The sequence below is a fragment of the Polistes fuscatus genome, unplaced genomic scaffold (genome assembly GCF_010416935.1).
Source record: "Polistes fuscatus isolate 324 unplaced genomic scaffold, CU_Pfus_HIC Scaffold9, whole genome shotgun sequence".
NCBI classification, from domain to species: Eukaryota; Metazoa; Arthropoda; class Insecta; order Hymenoptera; family Vespidae; genus Polistes; species Polistes fuscatus.
In genome coordinates this window covers 2,327,038-2,349,985 of record NW_025113173.1, presented here as the reverse complement: position 1 = coordinate 2,349,985, position 22,948 = coordinate 2,327,038, and the positions used below count along the sequence as shown (strand labels likewise).

The following is a 22,948-nucleotide window of genomic DNA, read 5'->3' as shown; positions in this document are numbered from 1 at the left end:
AAGAAATAAAATATTTCCATGTAAAATATTTATTGATTACATAATAAAATATCATACAAAAATAAAATTATATTCCCCTCTTTATTGGTTTTGGTGCTATAGAAACTTTAGTTGGCTTACAAAGATCTATAACACATGGATCTTCTAAGGGAGCGTGTGAAAATACTGTGGCTGAAGGTACAAGAAGTGCTAATGATATTTCTACATTACAAGCTTCCATCCATACCTGATGCGATAAAAGTACAGTAGTTCTTAATCTGTAATCATTCTGATCAGAGTTATGAATACGCAAATCTGATTGTCGAGGTAACAATAATTGCACTTGTTGATCTGGATGTCTTAATTTAACTCTTAAAATGCTAGGATCTCGCAAATTTAATATTTTAGCTGTTAGAGGAATGCCTAATAATAGACCGCCTGTAAACTTCAATGCAGCATCCGCATCTCCTCTAGGCTCTTCAATAATAGCACGACAAAATCTAGTAGATATAGGTGGTCTTGGGAGTCTTTCTTCACCCTGTAATGAAGGTGTAAGAAGTAATGGTAATAAAAGTCTTGTCAAAGATCCTGGCTTTACATCTGCTAAATTTGGAATTTGGAAAACTAATGCCCTAGAAAATGGTGGTAATTTTGAAGTATCTTGTGGCAAAGAATCTGCTTCTGATAAAAAATAACGAGCTAATGGAAGAGCACTGCCTGTTGCACTTCTTGTAACACGAACTAATTCTACGGCTAAAGCCTTCAGCCACACATCATTAGCTAATGTTACTTCGGCCTCTCCTAATCCACTAAACAATCGTTGCAGCCTGTTTAATTAAAAAATAAAAAATAGTGATAAATTATTTTTTAGATAAACGATTTAAAGTTATAAAAAGAATATTAAAACACATATATACTTTTGCGTATGCTGAAGTAGAGCAGAAACATTGTTACTTGTATTTGGTATTGGACTTGCTGATATTGAAGTAGTTGCAGAGACAGAGAACTCTTTCAAAACTGATTTCAATAATAATAAACATCGAATATACAAGGCTGTAAAACGTGCTGCACCTTCCATTCGATTATCCATTTCCGCAAGACGATCAAGATCAATAGTTGCAGTTTCTAAAAGTTTAGTATTTACTCTACCACCTGGCCTTGCATTTTCTATACCCATTACTATTTTTTCTAAAAATTCCCTTCCTCTACGATCTCTACGTTCCTCATTAGCGGTATCTTCCTTATTTGTTCCTGAGCCATTAGTTACTGCTGGACGTAATCTCGGCACCAAATGTGGCATTGTGTCACGTAAATAGTGATAATGCTTAGAAGTGTGTTCTGTAAATAAGGCATGCATACTTGGACAATGCAATGCTGCATTGAATATCAATACTAATACACTTGCATCTGATTACAAATATTAAGGATCGTATAAAAATATTTAAATGAATTTTTATGTTATTTATGATTATATTAAAGGATACAAGATGGTTCATCCACATCTGGTTCTGGTGTATCAAAGAAAGGATGTCGACCAAGAAGTTGTGGTACTAGAGGTAAAGTAAGATATGGATGCGAAGCTCCCAGTGATGCCAAACATACTCTAATACTTTCTCTATCTTGTGGATAACGTGTTAAATTATCCAACAGACGATTGACACACATATGAAGACAATTTCTAGTAGCAAGTTGACTAGCTGCTAACGTAGCGTGTAAACCTTCTCTTACTTCTCCTGAAAAATCTTCTAGTGCACCCAGTATAGTTTCCAATTGATCTTCTCTAAGAGTTACACTAGCAGATATTTTTCTTAACGATTCTATTGCTCTTAATCTGACATTTTGAATTTCATCATTAAACATATCCACCATAAAATCTAACGAAATTCTAGCTATACTTGGTTGTTCTAAAGATAATTTACAAAGTGCTTCAACAGCTGCTGTTCGGACCTAAAAAATGATTTATAAATAATAAATTAATAATTAAACTAAAATATATATATACAAAACAAACTTTTTATATATTCATCTACCTCTAAAAATTCATCTTCTAATCCATGAATAAATGCTCCACAAGATCCACTTTTTTCTTCCACTTCAGGCCTAACTGCACTGTCTACTTCTACTACTTTTTGTTTCTTATCTAGTGCTTGTTCAATATAACGTCGAGAAACACCTTTCATTGTACCTAATAGAGACATAGCTGAAGCTCTAACCCGTGGTGACAAATCACCCATCAAACTACAAATTTGAGAAAATGTACAATCAACCATACGTACATCTTCCCCATCTAAGCCAACGACCATGCTATAAATAAAGGGAAAATAATTAATAAAGTTTCAAAAAGTTATATTACTTATGATATCTTACTTTTCAGGATATTCAATACCAAGAAGCCAAATTATTTTGAGAACAGCACGTCTAACTATTTCATAGTCATCGCGAAGAGCAGCACATGCTTCTCCAAAGAAACTAGCAGGCAATCTACAACCCCTATGAGAATGTAATTCTGCCATTGTTTCAAAGGCTTGTGCACGAACTCTTGGATCTTGTGATTGAGCATAATTTCCAACAAAAATAAGTGTATCATCGCTAGCATTAGCTGTCAAATATCTTCCAATTATAGAAAGACATCGTGTTTGTACGCCGTGCCATGTATCTTGTAAATGTTCACGTGCAAGTTTTAATACCAAATTTCTATAAATTAAGATCATATTATTTCTGTTTTATAATAATTTCATTAGTCACTATAAATGATAAATGTTATTATAAACACCTTTGATAATCTCCTAATTTTAACAAAGTTGCTAAACCTTGACTCTTAACTCTGTGAGACTCTTCGTGTTTTAAAAGTTCAGCTGTTTCATTGACAATACGAGCTTTTTCAGCGACATCATATGTTACTTCTCCAAGTTCACCAAATATCCATAATATTTTTGCACGCACAGCAGCCTCAGTTTCAATAGCAAATCTTTCTGAAAGTTTCTTTATTGCTATAGGTACATCATCAGGAGAAATGCATGTCACGGTGTCAGATATACGAACAAGTAGCTGTAATGCATCATTGCCACCTTTACATTTTTCTAAACATTCAATATAGGCTAGCGTAGAGCTACCTTCGCCATCATTCTTACTACTTCCAGCTGCTGAAAGTCGTAAAGTTCTTAATCTTTTTAAAGGTGGCTCATTGATAACCTATGAACAAAAGAAAAATTAATCTAATATCCATAATGATAAAAAGATTATAAATAACATACCTGACTTTGGGTAAACTCAGCTAAAACTCTTTTCTTCATCAGAGCAGCCATTCTATTCTATCCTCCTATATATTTATTAATATTTAATTATAATGATACTAAACAATTGGAAATAATGTCATAATAAAATATTATAATGATACAAAACAATTGAAAATAACGTAATAATAAAAAATGATAATTACTCATTAATTATCATTTAAATATTTCACAAATTACACATAAGAACATTATCCACTTGTATAATCAGCTGACTGCATGATAATTATTTATTTTAATAAAACGATTCGTATAAATAACCTAAATTTCTGGTTCCAATTGTCGGTAATGCAGTATTTAGTTTGTAACATAACCGCTACGTGTCGCTATATCGTCGTAATAAAAAAAAAACAAATAATGAATAATCGATATATCAATATTTTTAAAAATATCGAGATAATTATAATTTTAAATAATTAATTATCACTGTAAATGACATATTAAATTGAAATGAAACAATTAGTTAAACATTTATTATAATAAGACAAAATCACGATTGTGCGAAGTGTTATTTTTAAAACTTAAAACTAACATTAGTGCACAATTTCAATATTGGGCTTGATTTAAAACTCAAGTAAATAGAATTAATTATAAGAATATAGTAAAATTAGGCAATGATATAATAAATAGCCATAATATATATTAAAATTTTAAAATTTTCCCGCTATACAATTAAAATATAGCAGCACCACCGACATCCGTTATTTCGTCTTACCATTGTTGCCACACCTTCTTGATACTCGAGAAGAACACAACAATTCACAATGGTCACATTTAGATTAGTGTTTGTAGACTGCACTGTTAATTAATTGATTAGAATTATGGCTTCCTTAGTTGCGGATTACGGAACTTCCTCGGGTTCAGACAGTGATGGTGATGACGTATCGGATGATGGTGATAACACGTAAGCTTAAATTAAAATGTTACATTTAGGCAGTATTGTTTATTTTCTTTTTTAGCTAACCTCTAATCATTCGTATATATTACATGAAAATTTGTTGATGAAGTTATTGTATCCATAATATTAAATATCATTTAAATTATCTTATTTAAAAATCAGTTTACATATAAACATTCAGATGAATTTTGATATTTGCATGTATCTCTTTGCAGCAAATTTATTTTCTATCTATAAACATTTTATTCTTTATTTTCATGTATTTTAAGTTATCTATATATTTCATGCACGTTTATTACTCACTTACATTTAAGTATATTCCTCATTTGCCTCCTCTTTTATAGTTTTATTTTAGTAATAATATCTATTTTAAAAAAAAAAGTATATATATATATGTATGTGTATGTGTATAACAAATTATTATAAAATATAATTAATAAATGGGAATTAATATTTGGATAACAATAGAATGAAAGATAAAAATATATTTAATTGTATATTTTGATGATCAGTCTGTGCATACTCTTCAATTGAGCTGGTTCTTTGTAATCTGATATTGCTGAACTCTTAGTTTTAAGGGGGAAGAAGAAGAAGATGGGGAAGATGATGAGCCTGGTGAAAATAATGATGACACACAAACTGAAACTGCTTCCAAAGAAAAACTTCCATTACCTACACCTGATTTTAATGGCACACCTACCTTGAAAACTTCCGTATTCTCTAATCCATTTGTTGAAGCTGAAAAAGCTAAAAGTGCTATACTTGAAAAACACGTCAAAATGACTCCAACATTAGATGATACCAAAATGATAAATGGTAGAAAAATTTGTTGGAATTATAGAAAAGGCAGATGTCGATTTGGTCATAATTGTACTTTCGCTCATGACTCAGATTTGCATAGAACAGCAGCTGAGTTGGAAGCTATACGAGCTCCGCAAGAAACCATTATTTGTCAAACTCAATATAATGGTCAACTTTCTGTAAATGATGAAAATGATGTTGATCAAGAGAACAATCATACAAATAAACGTAAAAAAAGACCAGGATTAAGTCAGTCCTTAATTCCTAGTAAAAAGGTCTTAAAAATGTACAAAGCTCAGCAAACTAAAGCTATTAGTAGGTAAACAAAATGTAGTCATTTTAGTATTTCAAAGTATATAGTAGTAGTATAAAAGCAATTCTGACTACGATTGTCATTTGCTTTTAAAAAAGAAAAGATATTAGTCCTTCCAATACTTAAATTAGTTATAAATACAATTTTACAATTCAACTAAGCTCAGTTTACAGTTGTATAGAGGAAGCTGCTTTAAACATAATATTTGGAAGAACTATCTTCCATAAGTAACAATTTTTATAAATTTTAACGACTTTTACATAAAAAAAAAAAGAAGAAATATTTATGGAATTAAACATAAAGCTAAGATAACTTGCAAACAATGCTTCCAAAATGCTAATTATTAATTCATATTATATATATATATATATATATATATACTTTTTAAATAATTAAAATCTAGTGTTTTTAGGTAATAACTGGTATATCTTTATGGAACAGGTTGTAATGTATACAAAGTTTAGATATTATTTATAGATTTAATACTTCTTATGTGCTTAAAAAAAGGATAAATACAGTAAGAAATCATGTATACAACAAATCGTTTTTGCAAAAATGTTATTCAATTGTAGTTGAGAGATATTCAGAGTCATATTTCTATAAATGTAATATATTTTCTTGTCTTCTTATAAAACATTTCATAATTTTTATCTTCTGATCGTATATAATCATTATTCACTTATACACGTATGAGAAAGTAAAATATGAACAAATTTTAGTATATATAATATGAAGTAATATGCATTTAATACTAAAGAGTCTTCATTAAAATATATCCATACGTGTAATCTTTGATAAACATATTACATTAATTAGATTTTTCTTGCATATAAAAGTTTTTATGTATTGAAATATCAAATAAAAGATGCTCACATATTCAAATATTTAAGCATCTTCTATAGAATTTATCTCGATATACTATTTCTTCCTCATCTATTAATATATTTATAATTACATTATGTACCTCATATGACTTGTTAAAAAGATATACGAAGTTTATAAATTTTTGTTTATTTTGTTATATATAGGTGTTTTTATGCAATCAAATATGTATTGTCACAGACAGTCCAAAGTTTCTCCCTTATAAATATAATATGGTTATTCAATATTAAAAACAGTAAAGTCAGATATAATCTGTCATTATGAAATGTACAAATAGATAAATTAATAAACATTAAATTAACATTTGTGCATATTTAAAATTAGAATGTGTTGTTATAATATTTACTCATATTTTGTACAACTGTTTGTACGATTATGAGATTTTTTTAAAAATTTGCAATAAATTGCGTGGCAATAACTACATAAGTGTTAATTTATTAGTTTTTCCTTCTCTGAGACCATCGGCTGTTATGCGAATACAGTGATATTTTTTAAGAAATTTACGATATCTCGTCGTTTCACGAATGCAATAAATACTACATTAATACTTCATTAAACATGTGAAATATACTAAAGCTGGATAAACTAGATGCACGATGTCACCGTTCTTGCTGCGAAATTAAAAAAACAAACACACGACTCGAAATGTAATGAATAGTACCGTAACACGAACCATCTGCACCGAAGACTCATGACTAACTGAACCGACAGGTGCCGAATAAGGAACGAATTTGGCCGAGCTCACGGTATGATGCGCAAGATCGATGCACAAGATCAATGCGCAAGATCAATACGCAAGGTCGATGCGTAAGATTGATGCGCAAGGTCGATGCGTTAAATTAATGCAGAAGATAGATGCGTAATGTCGGTGCTTAAACTATGACGTCTGGTGGCTCCACGTTGGTGCCATACGGGTATTAAAACGAAATCGAAGAATATTTTTCTTATATTTGGGATCAGATTTCAATCTCATATTAACTATTCCCTTCTTGTATAATAAATTCATATAGTTGAAGTATGTAATTCTGCCTTTTTTTTATATTTTAATAGGACAGTAGTTATTTTACGGTTTAACTGGTTATTCCACGCATTAACGAATTTCACAAAGAAACGGTAACATATACATAAATAAAACTATTTTTATACGTTCTATATTGCATTAATTTATTCATTAAAAAAAATATATAAAAAGAAAATTACTATAAGAATAGCTCCAAAATTGATAGGCACATGATATTTTATTTAGACAATAATGTGTACAACATGAGTTCGGATCCATTTTACATGAAATAGGTGATAATAACTTATTATTGCATTTTTCATTGAAAATATATATATATTTATATATAATTTCCTTTTTTTCGCGACTGAATATCTCACAGGCACTTCATCTTTAAAAAATGGCAAAATTTGGTAAACGTCATCCTATGTAAATAAGCACAAAGAGTGTAGCCATCACAGTTATTATCTACTCTTATTTTAATTTTTCCCCCAAAAAAAACAAGGATTCGTACATCATGCCATTACTATTCGACACTCTTAATCTGTTTGATATACACCATATAATAAATTATGATGTTTCATAAAAGCTATAACTCAGTCATACCTTTGCAATTAATCACAGAAATTTTTTGACAAGTAGTAAAATCATATATGTACAATTTTTAACCTATTGATACGGGTATGTGCCCGCTTTAAGTATTTATAAGTTTTAAATTTGTTATGCTCTAAATACATAATTCCCGTATATTACGTTAAAACGTATTTTTTCCACGACCTTTTTACTTTTTTCTTTTTTAATCTATGAGATAATAATTAGACAAGCAATGTGCATATTACAATCGACTGAAGAGAGTCACATATATACGTATAATAATTAATACCACCACATATCATCCGTAAATTAAGCTACCATTTAATATTCTAACGCTATTATTTAAAATTGAAAAGTTACAATAGAATTATCTCGAAAATTGTTTTTTCTTTTTTCAATAATTTTCTTCACAAGTTGTAGACATTTAATTGGAAAAATGTAATTTACTTTGGAAAAACCGACTGAAGATTTTATTAAAAAGAGTATAACTTCGTGTGTTGATTGTATGTTCTATTTAAAATAATTATACTTCTTTTTTTGTATGTCGTAGATTATATATAAATATATATAAACCTTTATCACAATCATTCATAGTAATTTTCTTAATTAAGAATCAAGACAATACTTTAGATAGAAGGATGCATAGGAAACTAAGGAGACGAAGAAACCTTTCTTAAGTATATAAATACTTGGTATTTTGATAGACATATCACTTGTTGACAGATCAACAAGATTAACAAATAACGATTAAATCCTTAAATACATTCTCTTAATGGAAGATATCCAAATGTGTAACACGCAGGTTCGATTAAAAAATAAAATTTCTTATGTAAATTTGTCCTTATATAATGTGTAATTTAGTCAATGCCAATCAAATTTATGTTACATCTTTTTCTTTAGGAAATTATTTTCCCTTTCTCTCTTTCTCTCTCCCTCTCCTTCTTTTTTTTCTTTATTGTTACTGTTATACTTTTACGTTATCATGAAAGCCATTCTTATTATGTTTGTCATCTTTCTTTTCTTGTGGTAATTCATTTATCTTTTTCGCTGGACTGTCATACGTACGTTTTTGACTCTCTTGATTGCTCTTTATATTATTCTGATCGAAATATTTATATCGATCTCCGTTTGCTACTCTACTAACACCATTCTGTACTACGCTGATAACATTATTTACATCATGTTTTACACTACCGATTCTAACATCGGCTCCATTAACTTGATTCCTAGTCTCGGAAGAATCTTTTATGTCTGAAAGATTAAGACTCTCATGTTCCAACAACCAAGAACCTGGCGGCAAACCTGTAAAAAAAAATGCAATTAATCCGTACAACAATTTCGAATTGACAGATAAAAATATTTTTGTACATACCATTTAAATTGTGACAATATTTATTCGTGGTATTCCATTCTTCTCGCAAACTAAGATTGAACATGCTATAATCAGGATTCCCAGTGACTTCCTTCTCGATAGTGAGGAACTGTGGTAGGATATTTTTTAAATGGTCTCCCGTCAACGCCGTATAAGTTTCAAGTAACATGAGGCCTCGGCATCTAAAATAAAATTAAACTTTTCTTATAGCGACGTCTCTTGAGAAAGATGAAACAAAATTTCTTTAAAATACTCACCTAGGATGCGCCGGTTCTTTATATATATCCAACTGAAAATACTGATTATTGATAAGGAAACAACGTCGCCTTTTGAAGATAGTAAAGTGTGAATCATCACGTTGTGCTAACATATTTAAATAATCTCTATGGGTTAATTGGGTCTTTACCTCGATTACTTGACCACACATTTTTGGTCTTCGGATGGTATGTATGTAAGACCAATGACCTTGAATCAAGAAATATAACGTTAGAATAAAATGAAATTCGTTTCTACTTTTTTGTTTTAAATATACATATACATGAAATAATAAATAAATTATTAATGCATATAAAAAGAAAAGGAATTACCCTTTTGACCACGCTTTCGCAAACGTGCTTGCATTTTTGGATTATTACTTTGGAGGTAGTTATGTACAACATCGAAGTCCTGGTATGGCGGAAATTCGGAGTCTAATGGCAGGGGACCTTTTACGAGGAACTTAACTTTACGACTGCTAGAACGTAATCGATCTCCAGTATCAATGCCTAATTTCTGACAAACACATTCGATCATGCGACAGAGTTTTATTTCAAAATCTTGCGAATTGTCGATCACGTCGAAATAAGGATGCCCGACCCAAGCTGCTGCAGCCTTGTAATCCAATTCTCTTGCAAGCTCAACACCTTCCGAGCGACAAGCATGATCTTCAGTTGAATAAAAATCTTCAGCCCCATTTGCTGCTGACACCATATGGATGATCTGATTATATCGATTATCTCTTAATTCTACGTTGTTCCAACCATTTGAAGCCATCATCAACTCCCACTCATCTTTCGAAATAACTATGGAAATTACAGTTACATTTTTAGAAAAATATCTCATAGATATATCTTCAAAAAAAAAAAATATATATATTTACTTTATTATTTTATAAATACAAACTACTTACATGCCGAGGCATCCATTGCACCACGATCACAAATTATAAGACAATTTCTCGAGCAACTTTCGCCTAATTGAAAGAATGTATTCTCAATCTGGATCATCGTACGTAAGAGATTCTCCTGAAATTTGAATCCTAAAAAACAAAATACGAGATATAATAATAAAATAAATATACACATAAAAATGATATTCTACAAAAGTTTAACATCACGAATTGTTGTACGAATATCGATAGCATGTATATATATATATATATATATATTTACGTTGTTAAAGACAAAGATTCAAATGTTCTCTTTCAAAATGATCCATTTGTTTAAACGAACCAAAGGAATAAGATGATAAAGAAAAACAAGACTACCATTAGTGTGATGGAAATCGTTTCAAATGTAAGAAGCATGAAACTGGCAAAAGCATATGTGTTCTAGCCATTACATCTGGTTATAAGATGTTCTCTTTATTGCGAACATATTTCATTCTTTTGAATTATACGACAAGTAAGAAAATAAGAATGATGATTACCATAATTATATAATTTTTTTGTTTGTCTGTAATTTGTCCGTGTAAAAAGAACCTATCGACGATTTTTAAGAATAAATAATAATAATAAACGGTTATCTAATTATCGTATTTTCATTTTAAATCGAAAGAAAACAAATAAACTTGAATTATATTTTTATTATCTCGTAATACAACTTGAAAAATATCAGATATGTCAATTTTGAAACGAGTCTATCACGAATACTTATGATAAGTCAGCATCGGGGACTTCCGTTTCTTTCAGCTTATCTGATACATTAAGTAACAGTAATATTTTTTGGTTCTTTTTCTAGTGATTCGACGACGACGACGACGACGACCATTCAAATATCTTTTTTTTTTTAAGCAAGAAACTGACGTCATTTTCGTATCGAGAACACATTCTTACTCGAATTGATTCTTAAAATCTCAAGTCACTGTGCGTTATCTTTCAATTACTTTTTATTATGTACTTCAAACGTAAACAATCTACGTTGTTACGGTAAAATTGTTTAAAATACCACGAGCAGATAAATCAATTGTAATTCTTAGGCCTCTAATATAACGGAAGATACCAATCGACTTTAATCATATCATCGCAAGAAATATATACACTCATCCAAATTAAGTGTCACATTTTCCAATTGATTTATTAAAACGCAAAATATTTGAAATTTGTAGAATTAATTTATTCGTAGAAAATTACTTGTCTATATATTTTATGACATTTATTATTAAAGATAATATATTATTCGAGATATCCTCAAATCGAAAGTAAAATCCTACGTCAATAATCCGAAGATTTATCGACGAATTGAAAAATAATATAACAGTCGCCATTGATGAAATACAAAATTTTAATTATATTAAAACTTGCTCTAATAACGTTAAAGTCGGCCAAATGTATTAACCTCTTGGGAAAAAAAACAAAAATAAAAAAAAATTGAGGACATTTAAACGATATAATCTTTTAGAAATAATTTTTAAGTATACACAGAATTATGTTTTGAAATATTCAACGTTATTTTTCATAATCTTTTGTCATCTCTAATATCGAGTAACATACAAATGCTACTACCATCCCCAATAGAATTGCGATGATTTGCTAGTTACGAAATTTTCTACGCATTTTCGAATATATTCCATCGATTCGAGACACTTCCTCGACAATTATTTTTATATGTAGTATTGATATTACACGTGTGTATAATAAGCAATAAACAATACCATTACGCAATTTCGATAAAAGTTTCTTAGGTTCGTAAGAGCGAAAGTACGGTGAGATGAGAAAGGTGGTAGAGAAGAAGGAAGGGTGGTGTAGGTTCGTAGTAGGGTATCGATTTGCTCCAAACAGCAGCCGCGTATAACACTTTCGCCCTTTGACCTTCACCTTACTCCGAAAACATTTCTCTCTCTCTCTCTTTCTCTTTCTATTTCTTTCTATTACTTTTTTTTTTTAACGCGGTTAAAAAAGATACATTTATTTATATAAGTATTTTTCTATTTCTCGTATTCTTTAGAAAGGTCGAAGTTCACAAAAAAAATCATACATACGTATGTATGTAAAGATATGGAAATAATTAAAATTGTATTAGTCATTCAAAGTATAATATAAAAAAAAATAGAAAAAAAAGTGTTCGTCGCGTTCGTATTAATAAATCATGTTGATATTCTCTCTTGTCTCTTTTTAAATCGAAAATTAATTTGAAACTCGTGCAATGCACCACATATACAAATCGACAATTGGTTTATTGCCAAAGAATGAGCGAGCTAGTTGGTCGGTGGCGAATGATGGGACGATAATAAAATACGATGAGACCAAAGACACACAGAGATTCATTTATATATCTTAAATTGGCTACTTACGAGAGAGTAAACGATCGTCAACCCATAAATCATAAAATTCGACATCTATCAATTAAAGAAATCATTGTAATTGTTGGAATGTCCAGTCAAATATTACTCCGAAGGTTTTGTACGCGTGTTATATAGCTTTATGATTGTTGCAATCATTAACTGTTCATCGATAATATAACAATAAATGACGATTCATCAAAGTTCGGACTACTTACGAGCTATGTTTACGATTATTAGTCACTCATTGGCATTTAACTAACGTAAAAATAACGAATAAATAAAGATTTGTTTATAACGTTATGATCAGAGAGACCAATTTTATACCGTTAAGATAAGAAATGTTCTAATTCGACTATCATTCGACTATCAGAGAAAAAAAAAGAAAAAGAAAAGAAGCTTTCCGAAGCCAAACAGATGTACGGGCGTATGGAATATCTCTTTTTCGGAAGCCAGATTAATGCATCCATAGGATTCAAGGACGAGAAATTAACGACTAATGCGTTCTCTTCCTTATGTAACAAAGTCTAGATTATTGAAAAAGAAACGTGTTGGATTCGATGAAAAAGAGATAACGTCACACTTCGTTTAACGTTATTTTCGTAAATCATGATTTTTGAAAGAACTTTCGAAAGCGTAACCAAATGAATTCTGATCTATCTATATTTTTATGATCACATTATGATATTAGAATTGAGAAAGATGAAAAAGAAAATGTGATTATTAAGAAAGATCTATAGGATCGAAGAATTTCTTTTTCGTAGAAAATTGTTAACAATAAAAATATCACTCTACTAATATTATATATGTTACACCGAGGTAAAAATATTGGCACAGATTATATTTTTTTCTAATACTCTCTTTAAAAATGTTAAAAAAAAGAAAAAAAAATTGATACTTTATTTTTAGTGTAAAGTATAATAATATTGGAAATTTAATTTGTGTGTGAAAAAAGAAAATATAACAGTTTCTAACTAACTTCTTTGTTAAAGTAAAATTAAATCTGCGCCAATATTACTGTTTGTTTAACAATACGTATATATTTCTTCCAACGAGGACGACCGATACTTGTTATCCTTGAATAATATTCCAATCAAATCGCAAATAATAAAACGTATTAATTAATTACTTTAGCAAAGTACTTCAATAAAATATTTATCGTATTAAACCAGTTTTTCATACAACTTATACCAATCTCGTTGCGACTATTCATAAGAATCTGACAGGGGAAGGGGATGGTATCCTATCGATCTGGAATGGAAATGAGATGGAGAAAAAACGAGTGGAAAATTTATCCGATTGCTGATCGATAAAATAACCTTTAGAATGAGAATAGCAATAGTCAATAACCTAAGGGAGAAAAAAAGAGAAATAAAAAAAAAAAAGAGGAAAAAATCGAGACGAAATTTGTCAGATGAACAGTTCGTTAAATGACAATGGGTAGGAGGAGGAGGAGGAGGAGTTGTGTTCTCGAGAGGATTGCACATTGCGTGATTTTCTAGTCGAATCGAATGAAGAATTTTGGCAGGTCGCCTTATTTTCTTTTACGCAATCACCAGATGGTGTGCGTTCGTGTCGACATAGTTTTCTTCTTGTTCAAACCACTAGAGCGAGAGAAAACATTTTCAGAATATATACGATGGCTAGAGAACAGCAGCGTGTATGTATACGTATAACGTAATAATTTTATAATTAAAAAAAACGTACTGCAAAATATATAATTAATATGCGAGACACACAATAGTGAAATTATGTTAGCATAAAAAGTCGATAATTAAAATTTTACGACGATACTTAATTTGCCTGGAAAAAAAAAAGAAAAAAAAACATTTCTAGCGTTAGAAATTTTAATGAAAAAAGATTTCAATCTACAGCAAGCAAGCAAGGAAATAATATTTCGATATTATAATTCCTATTAACAACTTTACTAATTAGGATTTTTTTTTTATTTTCTCACGACAAAAAAAAACTCACCGTTCACCAGCAGCCCATCCTCCCCTCTCCCACCTCTCTCATCGAGTACTTTGTGAAAATTTGGATATGATAAAAAAAGCATATTAAAACGTGTCATTGATCTGTCTAGAAATAGCATAGATGTGGCCTCTTTGTTCCAATCGACTATACCTAAAGTCTAAAGCCGATCTTATTGTTAGTAACATCTATAATTAGTAATATATATCGAGAGAGAAAAAATCACTCGCTGTGGTTCGAATGAACAAAAAGAGGAAAAAATAAATTACTATAATTATTATTATTATAAGATTGGAGATAAATTGGCGTCAAATGTTGTTCTCGAGAAAACCGTGAAGAACGATCATTATGAACGTTTCTTGGCAAAATGTGTTATATTATACTATTAAACAAAAACGCTTTTGTGTATTTCTTGCTGAAGAGAAGAGAATTTTCTAATAAAAGATTTTACCTTAAGTTTCGCGAGCGAGTTCTACAAATCTTTAAGACCACCGCGTAATGTTCGATAAAAAACATCTATTAAGACGATGAAAGGGTAGAAAATTAAGAAGGGTAGTGATTTTTTTCGTCTCGTAAACGAAAGGAAGTACGAGAAAGTGAAGAAGTAGAAATTACGAAAGATAGAATTAGTCGTTGTCGATCGATACAACCGCAAAGCTTTTACCTCGTACAACAACACTACAAACTTCCGCAGCATCAGATTCAACGAATAGAAATGTAATCTTTGTCTAACATGTATAAGCCATTAACAGTCAAAAAGTGATTAACTTCACTTTTTAGTCTTTCTTTTTTTTCTTCTATATTTACAATAAATTTCTTCAATAATTATTACAGTTAACATCACAAGATAACAATAATTTGTTACGGATGTTTAATTATAAAAATGTTTATAGCTTAAACGATTTCATCTATTTTTCGTTTTGTCGAATTAATTGATTGATTGATCGATTGATTGATTTGACTAATTGGAAGTGGTATAAATGATAAATTAAAAATAAAAATAATACGTAGGAGTGACGTTCGGTATAAAAGAATCGTCGAAGTTTCAAATTAATTCTTTCAAATATAAAAATAATGTAGTGAGAGACAAATTAAACGTTGATTAAACAACACATACATATATATATTATAATTATTATTATAAATCGCTATTCGTACAACAATGAGCATGCATGTAGAGAGATTAGTTTCCTTTTTCTTTTTAATAAAAAAAAAAGAAAAAGAAAGAAATACAAAGAGAACTCACCTTCCTCGGCATTCAGCTCTGAAAACTTGATGCCACCACTGAAATGGAAAAAGAGCAGACGAAGGATGAGACCTTTTGTAAAATAATTTTTGGAACGTGTAAAGCTCTGTTTGTGTGTGGGTTTAGATGTATGTTAAAAAGAAAAAAAAATATTATGAGAAATATATTGAAAATTTGGCATAAAATAGATAACAATTCGTTTGTCAATGTTACCAGTCAAATTTTATATATATATAAACGAGGTCGTTTCCTATAATTATATACGTCTTGCAATTATTAATATTATAATATATACATATACATATACATATGCACGTATACATGTGTGTGTGTGTATATATATATATATATATACATTTACAAACAAGGTGAGTCAGCTAAATTCGATACCTTAAATATCTTCGTTATTTTTAAAGATACGTCAACAATATTTTTGGAATCTTTTGAGCCCCATTGAACCATTCAATTTTTTTTCCTTTAAACATTTAACGTATTTTTAAAAATAACAAAGATATTTAAGGGTATCAACGTTAGCTGAATCATCCTGTATATATATATTTATATATATATTGATGGGAAAAACTAAAGGAAACAGTTTATGCAACTGATTGTGAGATAGCTACACTCGATGTTATGGTAAAACGAATTAAGAAAGGAGTTGCAGAAATGAATAGAAATCTGTAATATAAATTCGCCACGTCATAAACAATATATTTACAGCGGTGACAAACTTGAATTCGCGATAGACGACGGGCAACATTTTGAATGGCACATTTAGAACAATTTTACAATTTATATTCTAACTTTTGTATAATAAAGTTTTAAATTACCTATGTGTTTATATAATAACATTTACTTTTTTCCCTTATTTTTCAGCGTAGAATACGGTCACAAAAAAAAAACCAACGTGTTCAAATTTCGTTCGTACGAAAAAAAAAAGAAAAAAAAAACATCTGACACCCTGTACATTAATGAAACGTTCTAACGCGTAATTCTTTATCACGTTTTTCCTTCTCCACCTCCTCTACTCGTATTACAAAAATAAAAAATAAAAATTAGCGTCTCGACATTTTTTTGAAATTAACGTTTACGTTTTTACGTTTATACATCGATGTTCCAATATAAAACTTTATTATTATCTTCGATATATGTATATACGTAAAAAAAAAAAAACCGAATGCAATCGATTTCTCTTCGAAAAAAAAAAAATGTACAAAACATTATCCCAACGCGATTGTGTAAAACAAAAAACAAAAAATCACGATTATTATGAGTAAGAGAAAATATTCTTATTTTCATTTAGCACGAATACGAAAAATAGAGGATTTTTTTTCTTCCAGAATGAAACAACAATCGATTATACAAAATGCAGATCTGCCCAAATTCCTTTTAGTTTTTATTCAGTTCTTCTTTTAAGGCTTCTCTTCTTAAAATATGTTTATCCTCCATTAATCGTCATCGTCATTCTCTCTCTTTCTCTCTACACAGACACCACCACTCTCTTTCTCTCATTCTCTCGATTCCGTTTGTAAATTTGTTATCGTGTAATTGCATACCTGAGCAGCACGGACGCTGTCTCGGGAACACGGAACACCTGAAAAAGAGAACAACCACCGCTCTATCGAATCCACAACGTAGGGGGATAACTCAAACCCCAAAAACATGTAACCTCTTTTTTTTTTCTTTTTCTTTTCTTTTCGCCTCTTTTTTTCTTTTCTTTTGTACAAAAAAAAAATCAATCGATACAAAAGATGACATAAAAAAGGGAAAAATCTTGATTCTTTCTTTCCCTCCCCCCTCTACCCCCATCTGTTACTTTCCCTTAAATAAAATTAGGGAAAATCTGAAACGAGCTTTGACCAAAAAAAAAAAAAAAGATAAAAAAAGAAAAAAGAAAAAATTTTTTCCGAAGGTTTTTATTCACTGTGATCGTTAAAATCTATCTGTACGAGAGAGCCCGGATAGCAATAAATGATCAAATACGACGAGTCAAGGTCAATGAAATTGTTAAGAGGAAGAAAAAGCTTCCCTTGTTGTCTGGTTAAAATCTATATTAACTCTTCAAAGAAAAACTGCAAGAATTCGTATGCATTATATCCGGTTGGTACGAACGAAGAGAGAAACGAGAATAATTTTTTTTCTTTTTCTTTTACTCTTGTTATCTTCTGTTGAGATAAGAGGAGAGATCAAGACGAGACATTTTCTTTTTTTCTCTCTCTCTCTTTTACTGTTATTATTTTTATTATTATCATTACTATTATTATATACACTGGTGGACTATAAATCAGTTGACAAAAATATACTTTATTACTTTAAACATACGTTTCATTTAAAAAATTTAAAACAACTCTATACAAGAATTTCTTGATAGATCTATCATTTATTAAGAAAAACGTAATTTTAAAAATTAAATAAAAATTAATAATTAATCAGCTAGCATGGTCGTTATCGAATCTAATAATAACACATTAAAGAATACAAAATTTTAATTGTATATCTACGTTTCAGTGATTTAATTAATTCTTTCGTAATCATCAGAATTACTACTTTCATTATCAATATAAATATCTATTTTTATTTTCTAAGATAAAACTACTATATTCGAAATAAGTGAAATCAACTAAATGTGTACAAATTCTTAAACCGTTAGCGCCGTATTGCACGTATATGTACACTCTAATAATGCAAATGGATTAAAAGGTGAATATCTATTAACCATACAACTGATTTATGGACCATCCTTGTATATGATTAAATTTTTCTATAAATTGCAACATTTGAATCGTCTTCATTCGTACCATTCGCTCTTTCCTTCTTTCTCTTTATCGAACTGTGTTTGTTTTCGGGGTAGAAGAAATTAAAAAATAACAAATCGACACACAAAACAAATGTATCAACAAGAAACAAAATGTGGTCATCCGTTTATCACGGCGACGTAACATAGGTTTCTCTCTTTTTCTTTTTTTTTGTGTGTTTCTTTAGTTTTCCTTAAAATCCAAATGTTGAAAGCAAAATAATATATATATATATATTTGATGCCTACTTTCCATCCCATGTTTTCGAAGAAAGTACACAGCCGTGCCTGTCCCGTTGTTTTTCCTCCGCAAGGTCCTGCACAAACAAACAAGCAAACACAATTTACAATTAATTCATTTAATAAACGATACATACTTCTATAATCGGAGAATGAAATTATCGAAACGTGATATAACATAATAACGAAGAACCTTGACTGTTACGAATGCCACGTGGATGTTTCATTTTCTTGGCATAGATAGAAACGAAAAAACTAATCTCGACTAAATTCGAACAAGATTACGTGTTAATAATTTAAACTTCAACTATCAAATAACGTTCTGTGTTGTATTAAAATAATGTTAAGGAAAACAATGCAGTATAATAGAAACATTCGTGTTATATCCGAGAGTTATAAAGTCGTGTTATATGAAAACCGTGTCATAAGAATATTGTTTCTCGTTCGATCCGGTTCGCTAACGTGAAGGCTAAATAAATTAAAGTACAAGTTCTTTTTGTTAATGGAATATTTATTATCAAAAGTATTAAGGTCTCGGTGAACAACGGCGTGACTGCAATTCTGACTGCATATTTTTGTTGTCACCAAATGTCCTTATGGGAAATTTTCATTGCTTTATGGTATCCTTTTTATCCGAGATTCCGATTTTTATAGCTCAATAAAAAAAAAAAAAAAAAAACAGAGAATGAAAAATTACGAGTAATAGGTATGCTCGAACAACATTCTGTGCATTATGTTAACATGTTTCCAATACGCTTTTAAAATCACTCGAGAATTCAAAAAATTATAACTACTTAGTTCGAAGCATTGAACGCTGATTGCTTAGAAATTCCAACTGTGTGAGAATATTTTCCATTTTTCTGCCATAGTTGTGTTGCATTATACCCTGTATACATAACACTTGGCTGCTCTAACACATAAGTACAAAATTTTCCATAGTATTTTACGAGTCTACTTTATAAACTGATCCTTCTTACCATTAATTTTTCATTATTGTCATCGTTACTAACTACGCTAGTAATAGAAATCGATATTTAATATGATAGCTTATGATAACGATTGCCGTCCTTCGTGATGTGTATATTTCAGAAGAAAAAAAAAAAAAACTTTAAAGAAAACATTTATAAAATATTAAAGATGAAACGTTATGTAAGTGTGACGATTATTTCTAAAAACGTTAACTTTAATAAACGTATCTATATAGATACTATTTCTCAAAATTCGTATTCATTTAAGACTCATATAATCGTTAAAAGTAAGCGATGGATTTTTATATAACAGTGGAAAAATATTTATTATTAAATTGATATTTGAGTAAATCGAAATGTATTATCAAATACGTCTTTCTTCTTCTTCCTCCTCTTCTTGTGTATAGGAGTGAAAGAAACGGTTCTTCTTCTCGCTCGAATTGACCATTTATATTTTTATTCCTCTCTTTAATTGATTTAAATTGTACTAAACTGATATTAATAGGACGATGCACGCAAACTCGTTTATACAGATCTTCAGACATTCATCCTAACAAGATAGCTTTTATTTTTTGTATTCTATTATACCTCATTTTTTGAATTCACAATAAAAATTTCTACTATTTATACATGTTACAGTTAATGTTGAAATAACGGGAATTCTATATGATGTTCGGAAGGTTTCGGTTAATCTATAAAATGTGCTTCATTCATTTATTTGTTTTTAAAGACTGGGGGATGAACGAAATGTGATTTTAAGCTATTGTAAGTGAAACAAACCATACAAATTTAAAATATCAATTTATAAAATGTGCTTCAGTGAAGTGTATTTAGAGCATAGGGGAGAAGGGAGGAGGAATCTCAAGCTATTGTCTAAACCCAGGCAAATGAAGCACACTTCTATAGAATTCACGTTTCTCCGTATTAATCGTAACATGTTTAATTCATTAGTTCATTAAGAATGGTGCATCCACGTTGTTTAAGAAATTTGATCGTAAATTGCATTTCTTTTCATTGTAAATGAATACATTAATAATACAAATTTTATGTCCAATTACTAAACACTGTTTTTTTTTTTAAAATAACTACCAATCGAGAAAATTTTACAAACGCATTACGTTACACCTAAAAATATGATCTAATTACGCCATGTATTATCATAATTGAAGATAAACGTCAGATGACCTTCAGAGTTATAAAGTAGTTAATCAAATTATGAAATCCGCTTGTCCACCGTGTATAAAGCCAATTTTTACACATTCTTTTTTTACTTTATTAAATTATACTTTAAGAGAAGACAAGAAAATATATAATCTTAAAATACGTATCAAAGTAAACCGATAATATACATAACACATATATATAATAAAAATAATTAATTAAATCCCTCTACCGACACTTTAACTAAAATGATATATTTAACAATCTAGTGGGAGATAATAGTCGATTTTGTATTGGTTTAAATTATAAAAAAACGTGAAACATTTTTCTGTTAAATACGTAACAAAGAAGAAGCTCGTGAATATTGTAAAGGTTATTAAGGAGATAGGTAAGGGAAAAATGAAGAAAAAAAAATGGCTTTTCATTTGACGAATAACGTATTCCCCTTTCAACTTTCTACCTGAGTTTCATTGACGAAAAGAAATCATCCCTCTCCCTTTCTATCTTTCTCTTTCTATCTCTCTCTATCTTTTCCTTGAACCTTCTTTTAAAATATTCTTTTTTTTTCTTTCGTATGCTTCTCGTTTATATTTTTTCTGCTTGAAAAAGACTTCCGAATAATTTAAATGCACGCGCGCGGTTTCACGATAGGAGGAGCACCCATTATTGTCGTATTGCGCGGTATCGTTGTTGCTGTCATCTTTTCACCTGTATAGTAGTCCATGAATTCGATCGATATTTACTCTCCTCTCTTCTCTCTCTCTCTCTCTCTCTCTTTACAAAAAGAGGGATACCTACAGTCTGAGAATAACGTAAATTAACGATAAACGTTGCATAGAAAAATAGTATAAAAAAACAAATCGTTAACAAAGTTTATACATTTTTGTATTCATTAAAATGAGCCAACCACAATTATACGTTCATCTACGAGGGGTTGATAAAAAAGAGAAGATATTTACGTGTTAGTTTTAGAGATTATTTTCTATTTAACAAAAAAAAGAAAAAAATAAAACGTAGAAATTTTAATCGAAATATTTACCGTAAGTTCTTTTCTGTGAGAATAATTTAACGTAGAAATATGAAGAAATAAAAGACAAGTATTATGCAAGAGCAGTAAAACATTCGACGTAGGTGGAAAAACGAGCACGTGGTTCCTCGAGAGCGTGAGAGTAAAAGAGACAGAGAGAGAGAGAGAGAGAGAAAGAATGCTGGCTGAGTTGCATGTTGAGATTCTTCCCAAAGATATTTCATATAATAATAATTTGCAAAAGAAAGATCTTGTCTATCCTTGAAACTTTGAAAAGACAGAAAAATTTAAATCGATGATTGGTAGAAACACGAGGTTGAAAAAGGAATAATCCGTTATAAAGAGATAAAGTAAAAAGTTTGCTTACCTCCTGTGAGTACTAATTTGTACAGCCTCTTCTGTTCCATTTCGAAAAAAAAAAATCCTTTTTTAAATAATATTTTGTTAGTAATTTATTAAGCCACGCGAGCTATAGCACTTCCTACATCCGATACTGGTTTCGCGACGTCCGACACGTGAATGGCGTCTCGTTGTTTCACAAATGCAATAAATACTACATCAACACATCGTCGTACATGTCGAATCGTATTATAGTTGAATGCACTGAATGCATGAGTGTGGATCTCTAGAGAGACGATGTTAAAAAGTATTACGACAAAAACGATACCACCGTTCTCGTCGCGAACTTGAAACAACGAACACACGGCTCGAAATGAAATAAGTCCCGTTGCACTAACCTTCCACGCCGAGGACCCATACACCTATAACTCGACCGAAAGAAGTCGAATGACGACGAACTTGGCCGAGCTCTCGAAAATGCGCAAGGTCGATGCGCACGAGCAAATCCAAAATGTATTTACATGTATGTTATG

The 22,948-nt window shown here is 30.1% G+C and overlaps 3 protein-coding genes across 4 annotated transcripts; 1 reads left to right on the top strand and 2 right to left on the bottom strand.

The window, feature by feature from the left end:
- Positions 1-13: 13 nt before the first annotated feature.
- On the bottom strand, positions 14-4,062 carry LOC122525635 (integrator complex subunit 4). Of its 2 annotated transcripts, none has more exons than XM_043648549.1 (8): positions 3,988-4,062; positions 3,234-3,298; positions 2,753-3,171; positions 2,347-2,673; positions 2,010-2,283; positions 1,464-1,926; positions 897-1,386; positions 14-806 (listed from the first exon to the last, which is right to left on the bottom strand). In XM_043648549.1, the coding sequence occupies exons 2-8, from the start codon at positions 3,282-3,284 to the stop codon at positions 68-70; spliced, it is 2,763 nt and encodes a 920-aa protein (XP_043504484.1). In that variant the 5' UTR covers positions 3,285-3,298; positions 3,988-4,062; the 3' UTR covers positions 14-67. The 2 variants fall into 2 exon arrangements, with proteins under 2 accessions (XP_043504484.1, XP_043504483.1); XM_043648548.1 differs by lacking the exon at positions 3,988-4,062 and adding an exon at positions 3,419-3,588.
- On the top strand, positions 3,974-6,587 carry LOC122525642. Its single transcript, XM_043648559.1, has 2 exons — positions 3,974-4,176; positions 4,742-6,587. Exons 1-2 carry the CDS (start codon positions 4,094-4,096, stop codon positions 5,292-5,294), a joined length of 636 nt encoding a protein of 211 aa, XP_043504494.1. The 5' UTR covers positions 3,974-4,093; the 3' UTR covers positions 5,295-6,587.
- Positions 6,588-7,385: 798 nt separating this feature from the next.
- Positions 7,386-22,828, bottom strand: LOC122525636 (TRPL translocation defect protein 14). The gene is made up of 9 exons (XM_043648550.1): positions 22,444-22,828; positions 18,930-18,997; positions 17,443-17,480; positions 15,887-15,924; positions 10,301-10,429; positions 9,720-10,193; positions 9,390-9,597; positions 9,133-9,314; positions 7,386-9,062 (listed from the first exon to the last, which is right to left on the bottom strand). Exons 1-9 carry the CDS (start codon positions 22,481-22,483, stop codon positions 8,725-8,727), a joined length of 1,515 nt encoding a protein of 504 aa, XP_043504485.1. The 5' UTR covers positions 22,484-22,828; the 3' UTR covers positions 7,386-8,724.
- Positions 22,829-22,948: the final 120 nt, after the last annotated feature.